The 18,256-nt window shown below is 40.2% G+C and overlaps 1 protein-coding gene across 3 annotated transcripts in view; it reads left to right on the forward strand.

The window, feature by feature from the left end:
• The window catches only part of LOC122766660 (copine-8), a 76,144-nt gene extending 62,327 nt beyond the window's left edge, over positions 1-13,817 (forward strand). The window contains exons 1-8 of one of the 3 annotated variants that reach the window (XM_044021701.1): positions 527-670; positions 1,591-1,637; positions 2,839-3,020; positions 3,720-3,847; positions 7,112-7,214; positions 10,175-10,232; positions 10,786-10,859; positions 13,237-13,817. In XM_044021701.1, coding sequence (XP_043877636.1) covers positions 2,871-3,020; positions 3,720-3,847; positions 7,112-7,214; positions 10,175-10,232; positions 10,786-10,859; positions 13,237-13,425 — 702 coding nt within the window. In that variant the 5' untranslated portion in view covers positions 527-670; positions 1,591-1,637; positions 2,839-2,870 and the 3' untranslated portion in view covers positions 13,426-13,817. Of the gene's footprint in view, positions 1-526; positions 671-740; positions 858-1,590; positions 1,638-2,838; positions 3,021-3,719; positions 3,848-7,111; positions 7,215-10,174; positions 10,233-10,785; positions 10,860-13,236 lie in introns of those variants that run through there. The other 2 variants (XM_044021700.1, XM_044021699.1) reach the window with 2 other exon arrangements.
• Positions 13,818-18,256: the final 4,439 nt, after the last annotated feature.

Consider the following 18,256-nt stretch of genomic DNA (forward strand, 5'->3'; position numbering starts at 1 on the left):
CATGTCAATTGAGAAAAGTAGAGTAGAGACAGACACATTGCAATAATACCTAAAAATATGATATATATACCCGATGTATGATTTACAAATAATATACTATTAAAAGAAAAAAAACGCAAAAGCTTATACACTTTTCGGGGAAATATTTTTACTACCCCGAACCCTCCTCTCATTTGTTTTTTTAAAACAAACCCTAACACCAGCTGCAAACCAGCAGTCGGAGCAGTAAATAACACACAAAACCACTCACAGAAAATCATTATTGATTTATCGATACAGCGTTCCAAAGAATCCATACAGTTTCATGCCACAATATTGTTTGATTGAAAAGCATCATGGCTGAGACAGTGTGAGAGGGGAAAAAAAACCCAACAACATCCACTACAAGCTTTGCTGCTGGCTCAGGGTTTTCACAGGACAAAACAACTGTGTTCACAGCACAAAAAAAGGGAACTGTGTTTACCTCTGTCCAAAACAATGAAAAGAATTATAAAGCGGTAGAAGATGGATGGATGGATGGATGGTTCCACTTTCCAACCTCAGCTATAGTCAGTGTACAGTCCTGAGTCTACCTACTCTCCCTCCCTCTCTCTTTCTCTCTCTCTCTCTCTCTCACTCCCTCTCCATGCCGTGGACGGCACAGTGCCTGCACTTCACACGGCCTGCTGAGGTGACAAAGATGATGAGCTGCTGGCTGGCTGTGACACTAACTGAATTCAGGAGATGTGTATACGATAGAAGCAGGGAGTGTGTGTGTGTGTGTGTGTGTGATTGTGTGTCTTCGCCAGTGAGTGGAGATTGGCGCGAAAAAGCTGCGACAGGCCAACAGAGCACTTAACCACATCCTGTTCCTGCAGGTTAACAAGATAGGAAATGTTTTGATGGCGAGAGACGTCCCACTCTCTCCTGCTGGGTGCTGTGGTGTGTGAGGATTTTCTCTGCCTTGTTTCATCCCTCCAGTCCTGTGTTGTTTTTTTGTCCTGCTGCTGTTGTGTGTTTTCTCTCAGTTTGTGTGAAGCAGAGCAACTCGGGTCAAGTCCAAACAGGAAGTTAGGGCTCCCACAGTAAACAGATTTACTTGTGCTCCGAGTGAAGAGCGCGACGAGTTAATACGATTTTAAAGGTAGCACAAGGGCTTAAAGCACATGTGCTCTGCCTTTTAATGTTACGACGCAGTCATATAATGTCATTGGTCTGCACGGGGTAATGAAGCAGTTGTAAAATTTTACACCCTGTAGAAGAGAGTGAAACGCTTAATGCAGATCAGTCTTGGTATAAAAGTCATAGTGACTTCTTTGACGGTCGCCGTGTTTGTCGTTAAGAACAACCTTCGTCTGAGCAGCGCCTCGCTTTTATGTTGAGTGTGAAAACCTGGTAACTTGCTCTCCTCATTACTGTCATTGCTAAAGGGCAGGAAGAACTCTGTTTGCACTCTCCAGCGTTGATCACTTTGAACTGATTACCTCTGCAGTTCATTTCTTCTGTTCATTTTCTGTGTGTCTGCACGTGTGTTTGTATGTGTGTGTGTGTGTGAGAGAGAGAGAGAGAGAGGCTGATTGAGGAATAATTTTTCTACTTTTCTTTTCCAAGGACCCAGATTAACTTCACCGTGGCCATTGATTTCACAGCTTCCAATGGTGAGCCTCCACACACACACACCCACATAATGACACACAATTTTTGCTGTATACCCAGGGAGCATTTATTCAAATCTATGCAGATGGGGAATCAAGTGTTTCCTAATAGCCCTCTCTATCACACCTGGCAACTAAAGCGGAGTACAGTAACATGCTATGATGGCTGTGATAAAGGACTGTGTTATCCATCTATCCTTGAGCTCAATTGGAGCAGGACAAGTGGCAGCAGTGGAGCCAAATCCTATTAGATTAAATAAGAGCTCTCATGCTGTGGATGTGAAGAAATGCATTTGAGGTTCAGGTGTAGTTGTTCTTGCCTGGCTCATTAAAACCTTATTACTAACAGTGGCTTCTAGAGAACGGCAATTCTGTGAAGATAGATTTAATAGTGATATTTAAAGACTTGTGCAGGGGGATCAATACGTTTGTGTCATTTTCAAAGTGAATTAGTTCCTCAGTGATGCTGTAATGGAATCAGAGGATCCATGTATGTCATGGAGAACCTTTTCATTATAGTCATAAACCTGGGTCTCATTGGCATTGCTATTGGTTTCTATAGATCAGCTTCAGCAAACAGTGAGAGGAGATGTCTGAACTACATTTTTGACTAGTTGTCACACTTTAATCTTGCCCAACAATTCATTAATATCCATGGAAGTCTTCTACCTTTATGTTGTGGATGCTACTGTCACGGTCAAACTTTCGAACTGTGATTAAGAACTTCGAACTGTGGCGAGCAGCATTACGGCTCTCTGTGTTTAGCCTGCCGGAAATATTATTAGAAGAAGTTATCCTCTTACCTTGCTTGATTAAAGTAATAAACCAATATTCTAACATTAAAACTAAGTTTTGATTCATGTGATTTGCTCTTGAACACTTTTTGATTTACTCACATACTGTAGAAGGGACAACTTCTACAAAACATCATCGTCTGAAGTTCCTCAAACTGTGACAATTGCACCCATAAGATAAGATTTATATTTAAACACATCAAAGTAACTTAAACATCGTATTGTGTTCTTCTATTGCTGATGCCTGATACTGAGTCAACCACGTGTAGAAAGAGCCAATATCACAGTTACTGATAACTTTTGGGTTTTAATTCTGTTTGATCTTGATTTAACGCTCACCCTTGTAAACCCTTGTGAACCAACAGAGAATCCTCTGATGTTTCTGTGCTTTGTCTCTTTGTCACATACAGGAAACCCAGCTCAGCCCACCTCACTCCACTACATGAGTCCCTACCAGCTAAATGCTTATGCAATGGCTCTGAAGGCAGTGGGAGAGATCATCCAGGACTACGACAGCGATAAGATGTTCCCCGCACTTGGCTTTGGCGCCAAGCTGCCACCGGACGGACGGGTGTCCCATGAGTTTGCTTTGGTGAGTGAGAGAGAGACAAGGATGGGAGGCAGGAAGTGGGGTTACTTCTGACAGGGTTATGTTGAGATATATTTAATAAACTGGCATCTAATGAATTGTTTTATTGTTTGGTTTATTTATAATATTTGTGGTGCTCTTTAAAGGGTTAGGGTTAGGGTTTGTAGGGCCATGGTAACGCGAAATCCCGTCATACAACAGCCAACGGAACCAAATACAACAGCATCAAATAGCCTTGCTGTTGAAATCCATAGACACGTATATGCACAATTGCCTATCCAATGCAAACTAGCTTTAATATCTGGAGCTGTATTGGCAAAAATGTCATTTTAAAATAAGAAACATTTATCTTTTGCAGCCTTGAAATAAATGTTTTATTCAGGTCAACACCCACGTTTTATCGAAGCTGTATTTGTTGACAAAGACATGAACTCTCTGATATGCAAAGGCTGCTGTAGTGCCCTGGCGTACTTGGGAACGGGAGAGGTGAGACGAGCCCTCCCTTTGTTCCAATCAGCGGTTTCACCATTTGATGTCGCTAATTCTAGCACACTAGACCTTTAAAGACAATACCCTGTGGAATACATTATATAACTAATCTATGAGCTCCTTTATTTTCATCTCCCCCTGTATGTGTGGACCTGTTGAATTTAAATGAAATCAGTCATGTAAGTCACTCTTTTCTCCTTTTGTTAAACGCAGAATGGGAATCCTCAGAATCCGTACTGCACAGGTATCGAAGGTGTGATGGAAGCCTACTATCAGAGTCTGAAATCAGTGCAGCTCTACGGCCCCACCAACTTCTCCCCTGTCATCAACCATGTGGCCAGGTATTACACAAACACAAGTATTAATGAAAAGTGTCTTTCACACAAAACATAGCAAGTATACCTGGGGTTTTCAACACGGGTGAACCACTAATAAAAGCCAGTTATCATTAGTCGTCAAGATTTGGAAATCAACATGGAATAAAAGGAATAAGATGGAATAAGATGGAATAAGAAATACTGAGAGCTGTTTCAACTTGCAAAATATAAGCTTTGCTAAAAATGCTAATGGCCAGAATATGCCTGCTCTTTGTAGTGTCATGCCAGAAATAACACTAGAATTTGCTGCCAAATGTGAAGCAGATGAAGAAGACATAAGCATGTTCATCTGGTTCTCATGTTCCCACGAAAGGTGTTTGGAGCCAAAGCCAGTATGTGCATTGCAGTCATTTTTCATAGGCGTGAAGGCCAATTAAACTCATTCCCACTGGTCAAACACAAACAGTGAGAATGGGGTATAATTGGTACATGGGTTATATAAATTGTCTTCATTTGATGTCGTACTTGTGTTTACTTTTATGGATTCATTATTTGCACTTTTCAATTTACCATTTGCTCACCTTCTTACTCTTGACTATTTGCTAGTTCTGCTTAAATAATGAGCTGTAAAAGCGTGAGAGAACATGAAGTACATTTCACCCTGTGATTGACACTCAACACGTGTTCTCAGGTTTTCTTTAATAAGCTCCGTGCAGCTCTGTGTTGCCAAGACGCTCACAAGAGTTAGAGGGAGCGAGAACAAACTATGGACTCAAACAGAGAAAGTACCTTTGATTGCATGTTTGTTTGTGTCTGTGTTTTGATCATTTATGCTGCGGGAAAACCAGGCAGACACGGCATCCATTCAGAGTCTTCCGAAAGAAAAAGAAATTAAGAAACTATTCATGCAAGTATGTAATTAAAGAGACGTGCTCCAGTGAAGTCTCTCATCAGGTTACTTCACATATTTAGAACATAATTTACTGGAATCTTAATTGCATAGTTACACATGACGAGAGGAAAAGCACTCAGAGGGGAAATTGTGAAACATGCATTAATACTGAGGCAGCAGTTTACTTTTACACAACCTGCAATTTTCACCTGAACACCCATTTACCCCAACCCATTTTTTCATCAAACCCTCCCACTGAACATATAACTGTGTCTCTCTCCTTTAACACATTACTGCTGTCATGCCTCTATATTAAGTTCAGAGCTGTAGACAAGATACAATTAGCGTTTCTCTTGTGAGTTTTAAAGTATGTGGGGAAAACAGCAGCCGAGCATTCACTGAAGTTTCACCAAAAATTTGTACCAAAAAGTGGAAAACAACAGCAGCTTTCTGGGTTGTGAACAATAATAATAATATTATTATATATTATACTAATTCTAATAATAGTAATAATAATAATAACAATAATAATAATAATGAAAGCCATTCCCTAATTGCTTTAAAGTGATACTAGACTACCTTACCTAAATCATTATCATGTTTAAACCAGATTCATGTTGTTGCATGTTGTCACAGGAAAACAACACCATCTCCATTTGTACTGGTGCACTTGGTTTTATGAGCTATGTTTTGTTTTTTTCGTTGCCAAAGAGATGAGGATTTTGAAGGAAAATGTCAACTTTATTTACAGTATGCAGATGAACTGCACTATTCTGTATCCAAAACAATTTAGGATTAGGATTCACCCAGAACCATGAATCATGTTTTTCACAGAGGGACAACACAACACCAGCCCTTACTGTCCTTTTTTTTTTTTTACTGCCACATCTTTACAACAGTGACCAAACAGGCACAGCACAGCTATACACTGTCTCTTAAAACTACACTGTGAATGTTATTGAGGTTTTTGGTCTCAGTCCTGTAATCATTTCTGTAGTGAGGACACAGTCAACCAGAATTCTCCAAATACAACATACACTTGTACTTTACAATACGAAAATCTAGCTTCATGGCCCTTGGTCAGATTTTGTACAGCCCGCAGCTTCGGTTTTATAATGTGTTGTTTGTGGCCTGCGACAAAGTATGACAGAAAATGGGCTTCAGTCATGTGTTATCCCCATTAGCTCAGCTGGTAAGGAGTTGCGCTTTGAAACCAGAGGCTTGGGTTTGCAACCCAGTCGTGACGGACGGATACATGCATTCATCTCCTATTATATCTGACTCCAGATGTGAAAGAAAAGCAGAATTCTTTTCATTTTTTCCACTCCTGGGTGGCTTAGATTTGGTTACATTGCCATTTAAAAATGTTAATTGTGACAATGAAAATAAAATTATTATAAGACACTGCATTTGCATGTAACTTGTAATGTTAGAAAATACATCTGAAGGGACCATTGGCCCCCAGAAATCTTCACATTATCAAATCTGGCCCTCATTAAAAAAAGTTTTGGCACACCTTGGTTCAAGAAAAAGTGCATTTATTGTTTTTCTATCAAGCACATATTGGGAGATAAGCAGTAAGTGGCAAAAGTGGCAAAAGTCTGACGTGAATAAAGAGTGCCAGTCACTGTTGACATGTGGTCATGTCTCTTTGCTGCTTCAGTTCATTACTGTTGTAATATTTGCTTCTTGCATGAAGTGGAAGAATGTTGTGGCTACCTCATCAGCCCAGACAAACCTCCTCTTGCTTGCTGTATCAGTATTTCCCACTATTTTTCCAATGCAGTTAAATGCAGAAGTGGGAGGGACGTTTCAGTCACACGAGTCATTTGCGTCCACGTTTTATCAAACTCTACCACAGTATTTTTCTTTTGTGCATTTTAGTTGTTGTCCCGTGTCTCGTCTTCTAATATAAGAGGTTATCAGTTATGTCCAGTGGGGCGAAGATATACACACAGATCTAACCTCGCAGTGCAGAAAGGTGCCGATGAGCCTAAACCCAAGCTATTGAACTAATTTCAGTGTGTAAATATCAGTAAGTCAGTTCTCACATGGGAACGAAAGGTCACACACAGCATCACAGGAGAAAATGAAAGCCATTTTGAGCTGAAGGTCGGTAGAATTGACATAAAGATAGACGCACTTAAACTTCGCATTTTAAGATCCTCCAGATGAGGAGGTAAGTGACGTTTATTCAATAAGAAAAATCACTATCAGATAATGTTCAGAAGATGAATTCCCTCTTCACTCTTTCATCATAATCCCTTTAATATCGTAAGAAGCAAAGCACTTTAGTTGTAACTAAACTTATTGATGCTCATGCTGACATAATGCGTCACATTGTAGCATCAGAGAAATAACTACAACCATGTTTTTGTTCATGTTTTTGTGCACAGGTATGCAGCTTCAGTGAAGGATGGCTCCCAGTACTTTGTGCTTCTCATCATCACAGATGGCGTCATCTCAGACATGGCCCAGACCAAGGAGTCTATTGTCAATGTAAGAACATCTCCTCATCGTACACGTCTGACCTCCCCCCAAAACGAAACATTTGAAATATCGTTGACAAAATTGTATGAAAAATCATCTTCTAATAATAATAATAATGATAATGATGACTGGAAATGTGCCTCATAAAAGATGCAAAATGACACATAATACTAACATATATTGTCATTCCAAGAGAAGCGAGGGTGTCGGGTTGGGTTTGGTGGATGAAACGATAGCGGAGGCAATTTGTTGTTTTCATCTATTTTTCATAATTTGCACTGGTTGTAAACGCATGTGTGAGCAGCATTCAGTTTAATAGGTGTGAAAAGTTGGCGACAACAATAACAACATCAAAAATAGACATAAAAGAAAGACGCTGCCATGGGAAACATTTGCAACCAATGCCATAATACAAAGTAAACAGCCATTAGAAGCAAATGTATATGGAAAGCAGAACTGCAATTACTTTACAGCAAACATATGTCTCTTTAATCCTTCACAAAGTTATTTTCTTTGCTTTAATCCGTCTCTGAATGAAAGATGGAAAACATTTTCCTGATTGGCTTGTTTAGTCATTAAGAAAAGGAGCTTACATACATTAATGTAATATAATATAATGTTATCAGTCAGTCAGTGAATCAGACTGACAAACTAATGTTACTCAAAGTGCTTCACAAGATCAAAAGAAAGCCCCACCTCCCCAACCCAGTACTCATTAAATCATCATTACCCGCCACTACAAAGCAGATAAAACTAAAGAAACAGAACTGAGGAAACATCATCAAAGATCCAAGTAGTTAGTGATGAGGACTAAAAGAAGAGAAATTTGAATGATGTAAAGGTAGGGTGGAAAAACAGTCTGAAGCTACGCCTCCAGAGCACAGGAATGCACAACGAACGCAGATTCACGAGCAGTGCGAACAGTAACTTTTGGTACTTCTCAGTGACGCTAACTTATTTGGATACTTGTCCAAATGACAACCTGATGCTGAAAAACAACAAATACTCTCTAAAGATCACAAAAACATAAAGCTAACCTACCTATCCAGTAAAAACAGCACCACCATGGCAGCAGTTTGCAGCTGCTATCGTTTTTCTTGGCAGTAGCATTTCCTAAAAAACGTCTTTCGTATTGTTGACACCTTTTCTGTCATAATGTTGCTGCAACTGTCTCGTGTCTCGTTGAATGGTGTTTTTGCAGGCCTGTCCGTTCCACGGCTGACTGATATTTTTCATTTTTGTGACAATGCATTAATGAATTGGTTACAATCGGTGTGTGAAGAGGATTTAAAGCAATACAGTAAAAAAAATGCTCCAGAAAATGATTTCCCACTCTACCTTTAATACAGTAAATAAATAAAGTTGATAAGAGAATAGACCAGAGATATTCTAAAATATGACGGTATATTCACAATAAAAGTCTGCAAAACCCATCACAGATTATACACATTGATTGTTTGATATTGTTGTGATATACTGGGTAGCCTTCACTACTATTACTTTATTTTGTACGATGTATTTTCTGTGCCCTTCTCACTTTTGACAGCATGTTATTCAGCCTCCTTCCTTTCTCTCCATCACTGTCGAGACAAGTCATGCACTCGAGGGAGGCCATAGAATAAAAAAAATAAAAAAACAGCAGCAGTTTTTTCTTTGTAAAAGTCTGATCCATCTCAGACCTTTAAGAGCAGAGGAGGAGAGTAGGCTGAGGAGAGTGAAATGTTAAGGAGAAACGGACGAGGCAGTGATGAGTGAAGAGGGAAATAAAGGAGTGTAGAGGGCAGAAGAAATGTAAAGTGGATCAGTACCGAGTGAGAGTGAAAAACTAAATGAGATCTGTTGATAAGATCATCCATAGCTCTGCTGCCTGAGGTCAACACATAACTCAAACTCACTGAACACAAACCGCTGGGCCTCTCTCTCACTCGCTCTCTCTCTCTCTCTCTCTCTCCATCTAACATATGTTTGACACTCGCACATACCCACACACTCGCGCACAACACAAACACGTGTCATTTGTAAGCTGTCAGTGAGTGAAGCCAGAGTTGTTGATTCTCTCTCGTCAATGATATTATGCACATATTGGATGCTGTTCCGACCCACGCAGTGCTCCAGTAGGTGCTGTAAAAAAAAAAAAAAACACCACACGTCAACAATTCACACATGTGGTTCCACACACTTTATGTCATGTGCATTTTGACAAGACTTCTGTGGAGGCTTTGTTTACCACTGATGAAACTTTGTGGACCTGCGCCTGCATTTGTAGCTCGACTACCAACGCCGATATCAGTCCACACAACAGGATAATTGGCCAGATTACAGTCCCATTCCGGCCCTTTGGACGATCATGGATATTTACGACTGAAGTAACTAATACATACTTTCATTTAGAACCGTAACTTGTACAGGCCAAGTTGATTCTCATGCACGACATCCACAGTTTTTCAGCACAAAACATCGCACTCACCCAACAGCTATTAACTGACGACACCGACAGTCCTCCTCCATGCTCGTTTATATTATGAAGTCACGTTGAATCACGTGAGTTTCTGTGAGATCCCAAATCCCCGGAATCTCCTCCCTGAAATCGTTTGATTAAATGCCACATGTGTGGTCCTGCGTCTTGACCGGATCGTTAAGTCTGTGCTTTCTCAGGATTAAAACTGGACGTCTTAATAAACCTAGTACAACTTATTGAACTACAGTAATAAAAACGGTCTTATCTTTAAACTTGAATAAGGCCTTGGTGCTGACCACCTAGTGATGGGGCTGTACACACAAAACAAGTTTGTGAGAATTTTTTTTAAATGGGTCCCAGAGTGGGACAATCTCAAAGTGTGTGTTTTACCAATACTCTACTTTGGGAACAGGATGATATCATAGTCCCACCTCTCTCTCTTGAGTTTGCATGTGTTTATCCTAAAACGTTGGACATTTTGTCCCATATTTCCTGCTTGTCTTCTCTGCAGGCCTCCTGTCTGCCAATGTCCATCATCATTGTGGGGGTAGGACCTGCAGAATTTGATGGTAAGCCTTTAAGATCTTTTGTATCATTGAGCGGTGATTAAAAACGGCTGAGGATTGAGGTTCAATTGAGGTTACAGTTAGGTATTGAGTCAAACGTAGTTTCACCACTGTGTATCACTGTGTATCAAAACTGAGGTTTTTGTTTTCTGTTTAAGGTTTAATCTGTTGTTTTTTAACCCCCAAATACAAAATTGTCACTCCTCACCCTACTGTAATTTGATTTCCTTTCTGTAACTTAAACTACTTTACATATATTATACAGTGTGTTCACACATTGTCATATTACTTAGTAGTATTTATTGCAGGGATTCTGTCAGCACTGATTGGCTTCTTTGAATTTGCCTGTGAAAATGACACGTTTTGCTTTAGCTGTTTCAAATAAGCTCCCTCACTAGATCGAAGGGAGCTGGAAATCATTGATTGTTTCATGACTGATTAGGTTCATAGTTAATTGATTTTTGGCTGGTTTAGAGTCACTGGTCTCTTAGAATCCAACTGTATGAAGAAACGATGGACACGTTTATTTTTATTAACCCTCTTTTTCTCTCCTAAGCCATGATTGAGTTGGATGGTGATGAAGTCAGAATTTCATCCAGAGGAAGATACGCCGAGAGAGACATTGTTCAGGTACACACTGTTTTTTTTCCTCTCAAAACATTGCATACTGCTGCTACAGCTGTCTTACGTAGAATCTCATCTCATCTCGTTTGTGATGGAAATGTAAGTAAAACACATCCAGCATTATAAAAGAGCTGTGCTACTTTAGATTTTAGATTTTTTATTTTATTATATCAGTCATAGCTGAATTGACACCATAAGGTTGAACTTTGAAAAATATTGTCAACAAAAAACAAAAGACCAAGTGGATGTTTATGTTGTGATATATTCATAGACATTCATAAGTTAAAATGAAGTCACAGCAACGAGCCTGGATCTTTTTGTTCCCCTCAAGTCCTGGAGCCACTGGGCAGTTGTCCACTTCAGGAACCAAGACTTGGCAAAAATACCACGGATATAAAAACTGCTGCCAGTTGTCTTACTCTGACAAGTGAAACTTGTTACATAATTAGGAAAAAAACTTTCAGGTTATGATGCAGGGAAGAATGATTAACAGACCAAACGAACAGGAAGAGATTTTACTCTAAAGAGGTTTGACTTTGCAGAAGAATCAGTGCGTAAATGCGTAAAAGCATTGCATTGTTGAGGTGAGCTGCTGAAAACACCTGAGTCCTGTCCAGGCTGCGGAAAACGCACCTGGTCACCTCGACCCCACGGTACACCAGACCCCAGAGGACGAGACAGACACTCACCCACACACACATGATGATCTGCTGCCCAGTTACTGTGAAGACTGCCAAATGTCTGCTTCTCTGTCTTCTCACTGAGCCGCACTTTCTTATTAGAGCGGATAAACAGATGTCCTCCGCTCTGACTCTTGGCCTAATGTGACGTCTGCCCTCGGTCTTAAAATGTCCCTGTTGTTCTTTATTCCTGTTCATCCACACCTTTTTGTGTTTCACATTATATTGATATAATTCACAAACAAAAATTCACCGTGAGCTTTTCCTCCTCTGTGACCTTTATGCTGCCAAAGTCATATTTCTCCCAAGGCCACGTGGGCGAGGAACACACTCGTTAGTTGGCTTTTTAACAAGCTGAAGCCCCGCCACCCCCACACACACAAAGTCTGTGTAGAAAAGACCTGAAGATGGTATAAAAGTTTCAGCGCTGAAATATAACTCCACCTCTGCCTAGAGGATCTCATTATCAGCGAGCTAATAACCCAGAGTGACACTGCGAGGTTTACATTTTGCAGCAAGGCTTTCCAGCGCAAATTGGACCCTCATGTGATCAAGAGCCTGCAGGTGACAACGGCTAATTAAGAAAATAAAACGGGGACATGGTCACATCTGACCAGATGTTATTGAGCTATGTTTTTCATGCAAGAGTTTGTGACATAAAGCAGCCCTTGAAATATGCAAGCTTTTATTTATTTATAACAGGACTGTGGGAGGAGGCAGCAGGGTAGAAAAATGGAGCTGCAACGGGGAGCAACATGTGTCTAGGGATTGATCAATGCGACACTGAAAACTGAATTTAAACGAGGCTATTTAGTTGGTGTAGATGAGTTGAAGTGACCCTCCAACAACATGAAACTCTCTTGACCGCTAAAACACTTCAGTGAATTCATCCTGCTGTTGTCCATCTAATGCAGCCATTGCAAAGCACATTACAAGGTTACTTTTTGAGTTAATTGAAAAACGAATTGGTACACGTCTGACATGACAAGTAAGGCTGTCGTCGCCGTAAAGGTCCAGTGTAGGTCGTTTTATTGTCAGAAACTGATGAAGCTACCCATTAATGTGTTTCTGACGTTTATAATCAGTGTAAAATAGAAATGTGTTCGGCTTTTGAAGCCGGAGAATAAGTCTTTTTATACGTACTTTAGACGAATGCCTTGCTATACATGGGCCGCCATTGTGTGCCAGCTTGTTTCTACTAAAGCATGGATACCTGATGTTTTGGGTGCGTTTTGGACCATTCCTCCATTTATTCACAACATAGAGAACAAAGTGCCTGAAGTGGATGTGGCATCTGTTAACGTAGCTTTCTCCCTCCTCTTTGGCCAGGTAACTCCTGCCCAAGTTTCCCTCATTCATTTGAGCAGTGCCACCATGAAGTAGTGCATTTAATTTATTAATTATAATAGCAATATTTCCCCTGGCGTATCCATTATCATGTCGCACGAGGAAGAACGACGATATATCACCAAATCCTAATGACTAATCGGGAAGTGATTCACAGAGCAAACTTGTGGACGACATCCATGTTTTATATGTGGTTTGGCCTTGAAAGTGAAGCTTGGTTAATAACATGCAGCAGATGGTAACAGATTCAGATTATGTTAGAGCTGATAAACACAGCGTTTAGAGAATGTCATCCTCCAAACATTCCCACGTCTTCTTTTCAAAAAGCCCCCCCCCGATTCATTTCTCTTCATCAGTTTGTGCCATTCAGAGACTACATCGACCGAACAGGGAACCACATCCTGAGCATGGCCCGCCTCGCCAAAGACGTCTTGGCCGAGATCCCCGATCAGTTCCTCTCCTACATGAGGACCCGTGGGATAAAGCCATCGCCTGCACCGCCTCCCTACACGCCACCGGGCCAACTGCTCCAAACCCAAATATGAGCTGCGAGGCACACAAGGGTTTCCGGAGTCAGGGTTTTAACTGAACTGACTTAGCGCTCTAAATACTTCCATTTCCTCAAAGCCACTCTCCAGGTCTGGTCCTTGTGGGTCACGGTGGTCTTTCTTGTGTCCAGGAAGCTGCATGTCGAGGGCCAAGAGAGAGTGATGCTTTCAAAGGCAGGAAAAGCCAATGAGAGTCTGTTTACTTCCGCGACTGTCAAGCATTCCTCTTGCTATCTGATTTTTTTTTTTATTTGAATTTTTTTTTAAATGCCTGGGAAACTTCTTGATCAGTGTTTGGAGGGATTTTGGAATGTGTGGATTGAAGCTGGAAATGATCTCAACTGCCTGATTGACTTATTGAAGTAAGGGGGAAAAATGAAGGAGAAAAAGAATGAAGGATTGTTTTTCAGAAACACTGTAGAAAGAAAGAATGTCTCCAGACAAAACAAAGGAACCACATTATTCTTAAATGAACACTAACTCCTGTAAATAACTGGACATCTCTCTCTCTCTTTCTCTCTCTCTCTCTTTCTCTAAACAACTCACTGTTTACAGTAAATGCTGACAAGATTTTTTGTTGATACTTTTTTACACACAGTTTCAATAACAAGGTTATGATTCTGTCTAGTACACTCCAATATATCTCTCTCCCTCTCTCTCTATCTCTCTCTCTCTCCCTCTCTCTCTCTCTCCCTCTCTCTCTCTCCCTCTCTCCTGGCGTGTGTGTCAGGTAGCAGCAGTGCAGGTCCTGGTAGCTCTTCTGTACTGTACTGTACCGTGCTGTACCGTACCGTACCGTACTGTACCGTGTTCTAGTGTTTGTATTAACCTTTTGCATGAGTGTAGCCTAAGTCAAGTGCATGCATTAGTGACCTGCACTACCTCTTCTACCCATCTGTCTGTCTGTCTGTAGGGGGTTAGTGTCTGTCTGCCTCTTAATCCATTTGTCTGCACTGCTCTCAGGCCGAGGAAGTCTGTATCTCTCTCTCTCTCTCTCTCTCTCTCTCTCTCTCTCCATGTTCCTACTTTTCTCTCTCGTTCCTTTCTTTCTTTTACGCCTCTGTCTTTCTTTCTCGCTGTGTTTCCATTCAGCCGTTTTAGTTTACTTTTGCTGTTCTTAGCTGCGTATTCCTGAAATTGTATTTTTTGTCGAACACGACTGATGACCGATAAGGATTAGGGCTGTCGATCCATGTAAATATTGAATCGCAGTCGACGGCGCGATTGTCCATGGTTAACTCACGATTAATCGCAAAGTAATTACATATTTTTAATGTACCTAATATTCTTATAATCAATGGAATTACGATAGCATGAAGCATGAGAGCGATAGCCATTTAATCAGCCGACAGCACCCGATCCCTGTTCCCAAGGAACAATGTATTGCATTGATTTTTTTTGTTTTCTTAGAGAAGAGAAATTTATATCTGATTTATAAACGTAATTTAACCGTCATGTAGATTTTGCTGCAGCACCAAAGGTTTAGAACACAGTGAAGTTAGTTTGAAGAAAGGAGACCACTGCTGGATCTGAGAGTCAGATTCAGTGTGTTTACATGCATCTTAAAACTAAAATGTGGCTGATAGAGAGATACAGCGCCACCTACAGAGGGAGAGTCAGACATTTCTCCTCCGCATGTATGTATACTCGGACTCGACAAGTTGTCCAATTGCCTGTTTTAGTCGGACTTTGGCCTCAACTCGATTAAACTGTGTATGTAAACGTACTGAAACTAACTTCACGGTCATAGTCACAGAATGTGTGTGCGTTAATTGCACGTAAAAACAGAATCCGTGACTTTAAAAGAAATCTGCGTTGTTATCGCATGTAACTTTGACAGCCCTAATAGGGATATTTATCAATCCCAATATTCCAGACTGTATAAGGTGTCAACAGCCAGACTGTGCATTATAAGCATTATTTCCCAGTGCATTTGTTGTCTGTTCAGAGGAAACAATGAAATGTGTTTCCCGGATCATGAAGAAACTGTGCTTTTCTGTTTTTCAGTTTTTAGCTTTTAGTAGCTTTTATTGGCTGTTGAATGGGAACACAGTGACTCTCTGTGTGTCTCCGTCTCTGTCTTCGTCCTTCAAACCGCCTTGGCAACAGGATGCCCACATGCCCTGGGGTTTTTTGTCTCATCCGTGTCGTCCAGCAGCCACCACAACTCCCTGCCCCATGTTTAAATCAACAGCAGCTGCTCTCAAACAGAGAACTGTTTGAGCAAAAAGAGCCCAGTGGTCAAAAATGCGTTTTCCCTATGTTTGCTTTTGTTCAAATTTTTTTTTTAATCGTCTGTACATTTTTTAACTGCGACTTTGATATGGCTTTTTACATGTTTGTTATATAGTGTGTATTTATATGTGCCAATCATACGAGTTTCCAGTGGAGTGAATGATTGTTTCTTAATGGCATGTATATGAAGAATGAGAGCAATTTGTAATGAAGGTGCGTTTAAGTGAAGGGTGTTATACTGTGAATGAAATTCGAGCGTTTGTACGACACAAGTGTTTCCTTTCCAAACACGAGACGGATCTTGAAGCAGTCGTACGAACGAAAGGCGAAACGGGAACATGTGAACATTTATTGGATTGTAATTGAGTTACACTGCAGTGCCACAAATATGAAGGTTATTTTTAGCCTTGCAGTACAGTATTTGCTTTATGTCATCAAAACTTTTTTTTTTTATAGCGAACCTGATGTTTGCCAGGATTATATTCCATTTTTACGCGTCATATTTCACCATCAAACCGGACACAATCAATGTGAATCAGTAGACACTGTGTAATGTCATGTAATTAACTGATATTTATGTATAACTTACATAAATAATGTTATTATATGTGTATATAAAACAAGAGACTGTAACCGTTATCACCCAAAAAGAATGGGTGCGTGTTACGAATGTTACGTTTCTGTCCACGTCCTTCTTCTCTCGCCGTGTGTTTGCCACTTTGGCCGCGAGCAGCACAGACTCTCACTAGCGTGGTCACGTTCTCTTTGGTTACCCCAAGTTAAAATTAGGAGCTCATTATTGCCCGGGTAGTTTTGTAACACTGTCGTCCTCCAAAGATTCAACAGTGCAACAGTCAGAGTTGCTTCGTGGTCATTATTATTCCTGCAGATTGGAAGGAAATAGGTGTGAGTTTTTGGAGATGGGAGCAGTGAGATCCATTTTTGATATTAGTTCCCAGTAAGTCCTCAGCTTGAGTCTCTTCGTGCTGCACAGAAAGAGACAAAAAACAAGACCTTTGTGACGGCAAAATTGGTTTATCACGACTTGCGTTGAGATTTTCGTGCTCCAGCAATCTGAGTCACACTGGATTCACAGTTTGTTGGGTTTGTTTTGCTGCAGCTGAAGTTAAGACATTTAATCGCCAAGTTTGACTCTCTGGAGTTACCACATATCTGTGACGTCATCCTGGCAAGTCAAAACTATAGTCATTCAGTTTTTACTAGTGAGAATTTGCAATTCAGTCAGAATGACGTCACTTTTGCCATTCATGTGTTTGGAGTCTGTCATTATCCAAATTGTAGATTCCAAATTCCTGCAGGTATTTTTATTTAACTTGAAAGATTTGAAGATTCAAATGTGAACCATCAGTAAATTCCATCACCTTTTTGAGTTTCACATTTTTTTGTATTTGCATTATAAATGTTAGTCCAGATTTAAACCCAGGTCTCACAAAGAGTCTACAGTACATCTCTGCCATTCTATTTAAATGGAAAACTACCTCCTCTTTCTAATCATGTATTCTTCAGCAAATACTACATATTAGTACCAGGTAATTACTTCTACTTCTTCTAAACTGCTCCTACTACATGCTCATTTCACCTGATTCCTTAAAAGTGCTTGTTAATAGGACACTTGTATGAAATTAACAAAAGCCAAACAGACTCAAATTTGTGCTCATTAGTACAAATTTGATTGGAGAAATGGCAAAAGTCATGATATAAATATCAAACAAAGGGTTTCCAACAGTAAGCATTGAAACAAATTGATGTTAAATGGTTAAACAGGGTTTAAAGTAAATCATTTTATGATGAATTATGATCTTTAAAATATAACTACAACACTAAACCACTTTCAGGTGTTTGATAAGTATCTAATAATGGTATTTGGTGATCCAGGTGCAAATTTTCACAATTCAGTGTAAAGTTTTGAAATTATACATGTTTTGATAAAGAATTAACTTCTCTACTGCCTCTCCTGTCGAACACTGGCTACTGCATTCAAATTTTGCCGTTAGTCTTTAGCGCTCATCACCTTTTTATCTAACCAGTGCGAAGCCAGACTCCTCCCCCTTTTATAAACACCAAAGCTGTCGCTCCATCGGCTTCCTCTCTTTCTTTCAGCTGTGAGTCTAAGCTGCAACTGGTGTCAAATTGACTACCAGGCCACGCCCCCTGCACTGTTCTCCCCTCCCTCCCTCCCTCCTCTCACTCACTCAGCTCTCAGGCATTTTTCAAAAAGCAGGCGGCCTCAGAAGAGGGGGTTTAGTTTAGTTAAGTTTAACATGTCTTCAGTTTAAACATTTACTCATCATTATTCATCCATTTCGTATCATTTTGGGCCATAATTTGCCTCCAACACACAGACACAAGTTCCTGCAATTGTAAGATGTGTATGTTTGTTTTTTATTTTACTTTATTGTAATTTAATTAAGTTCACTAATCTTGCCAAGCTCCATGAAGTCTGTTATGATTGATATAAGTGTACTTTGTATGTGTGCGTGTGTGTGTGTGTGTGTGTGTGCTGCACCTTTATAAGAGTTTTAATAGACTGTGTGAGGTGTTACACATAAAGACCTTTGTTTACTAAAGCTAT

The sequence above is a fragment of the Solea senegalensis genome, linkage group LG3 (assembly GCF_019176455.1).
Source record: "Solea senegalensis isolate Sse05_10M linkage group LG3, IFAPA_SoseM_1, whole genome shotgun sequence".
NCBI classification, from domain to species: domain Eukaryota; kingdom Metazoa; phylum Chordata; class Actinopteri; order Pleuronectiformes; family Soleidae; genus Solea; species Solea senegalensis.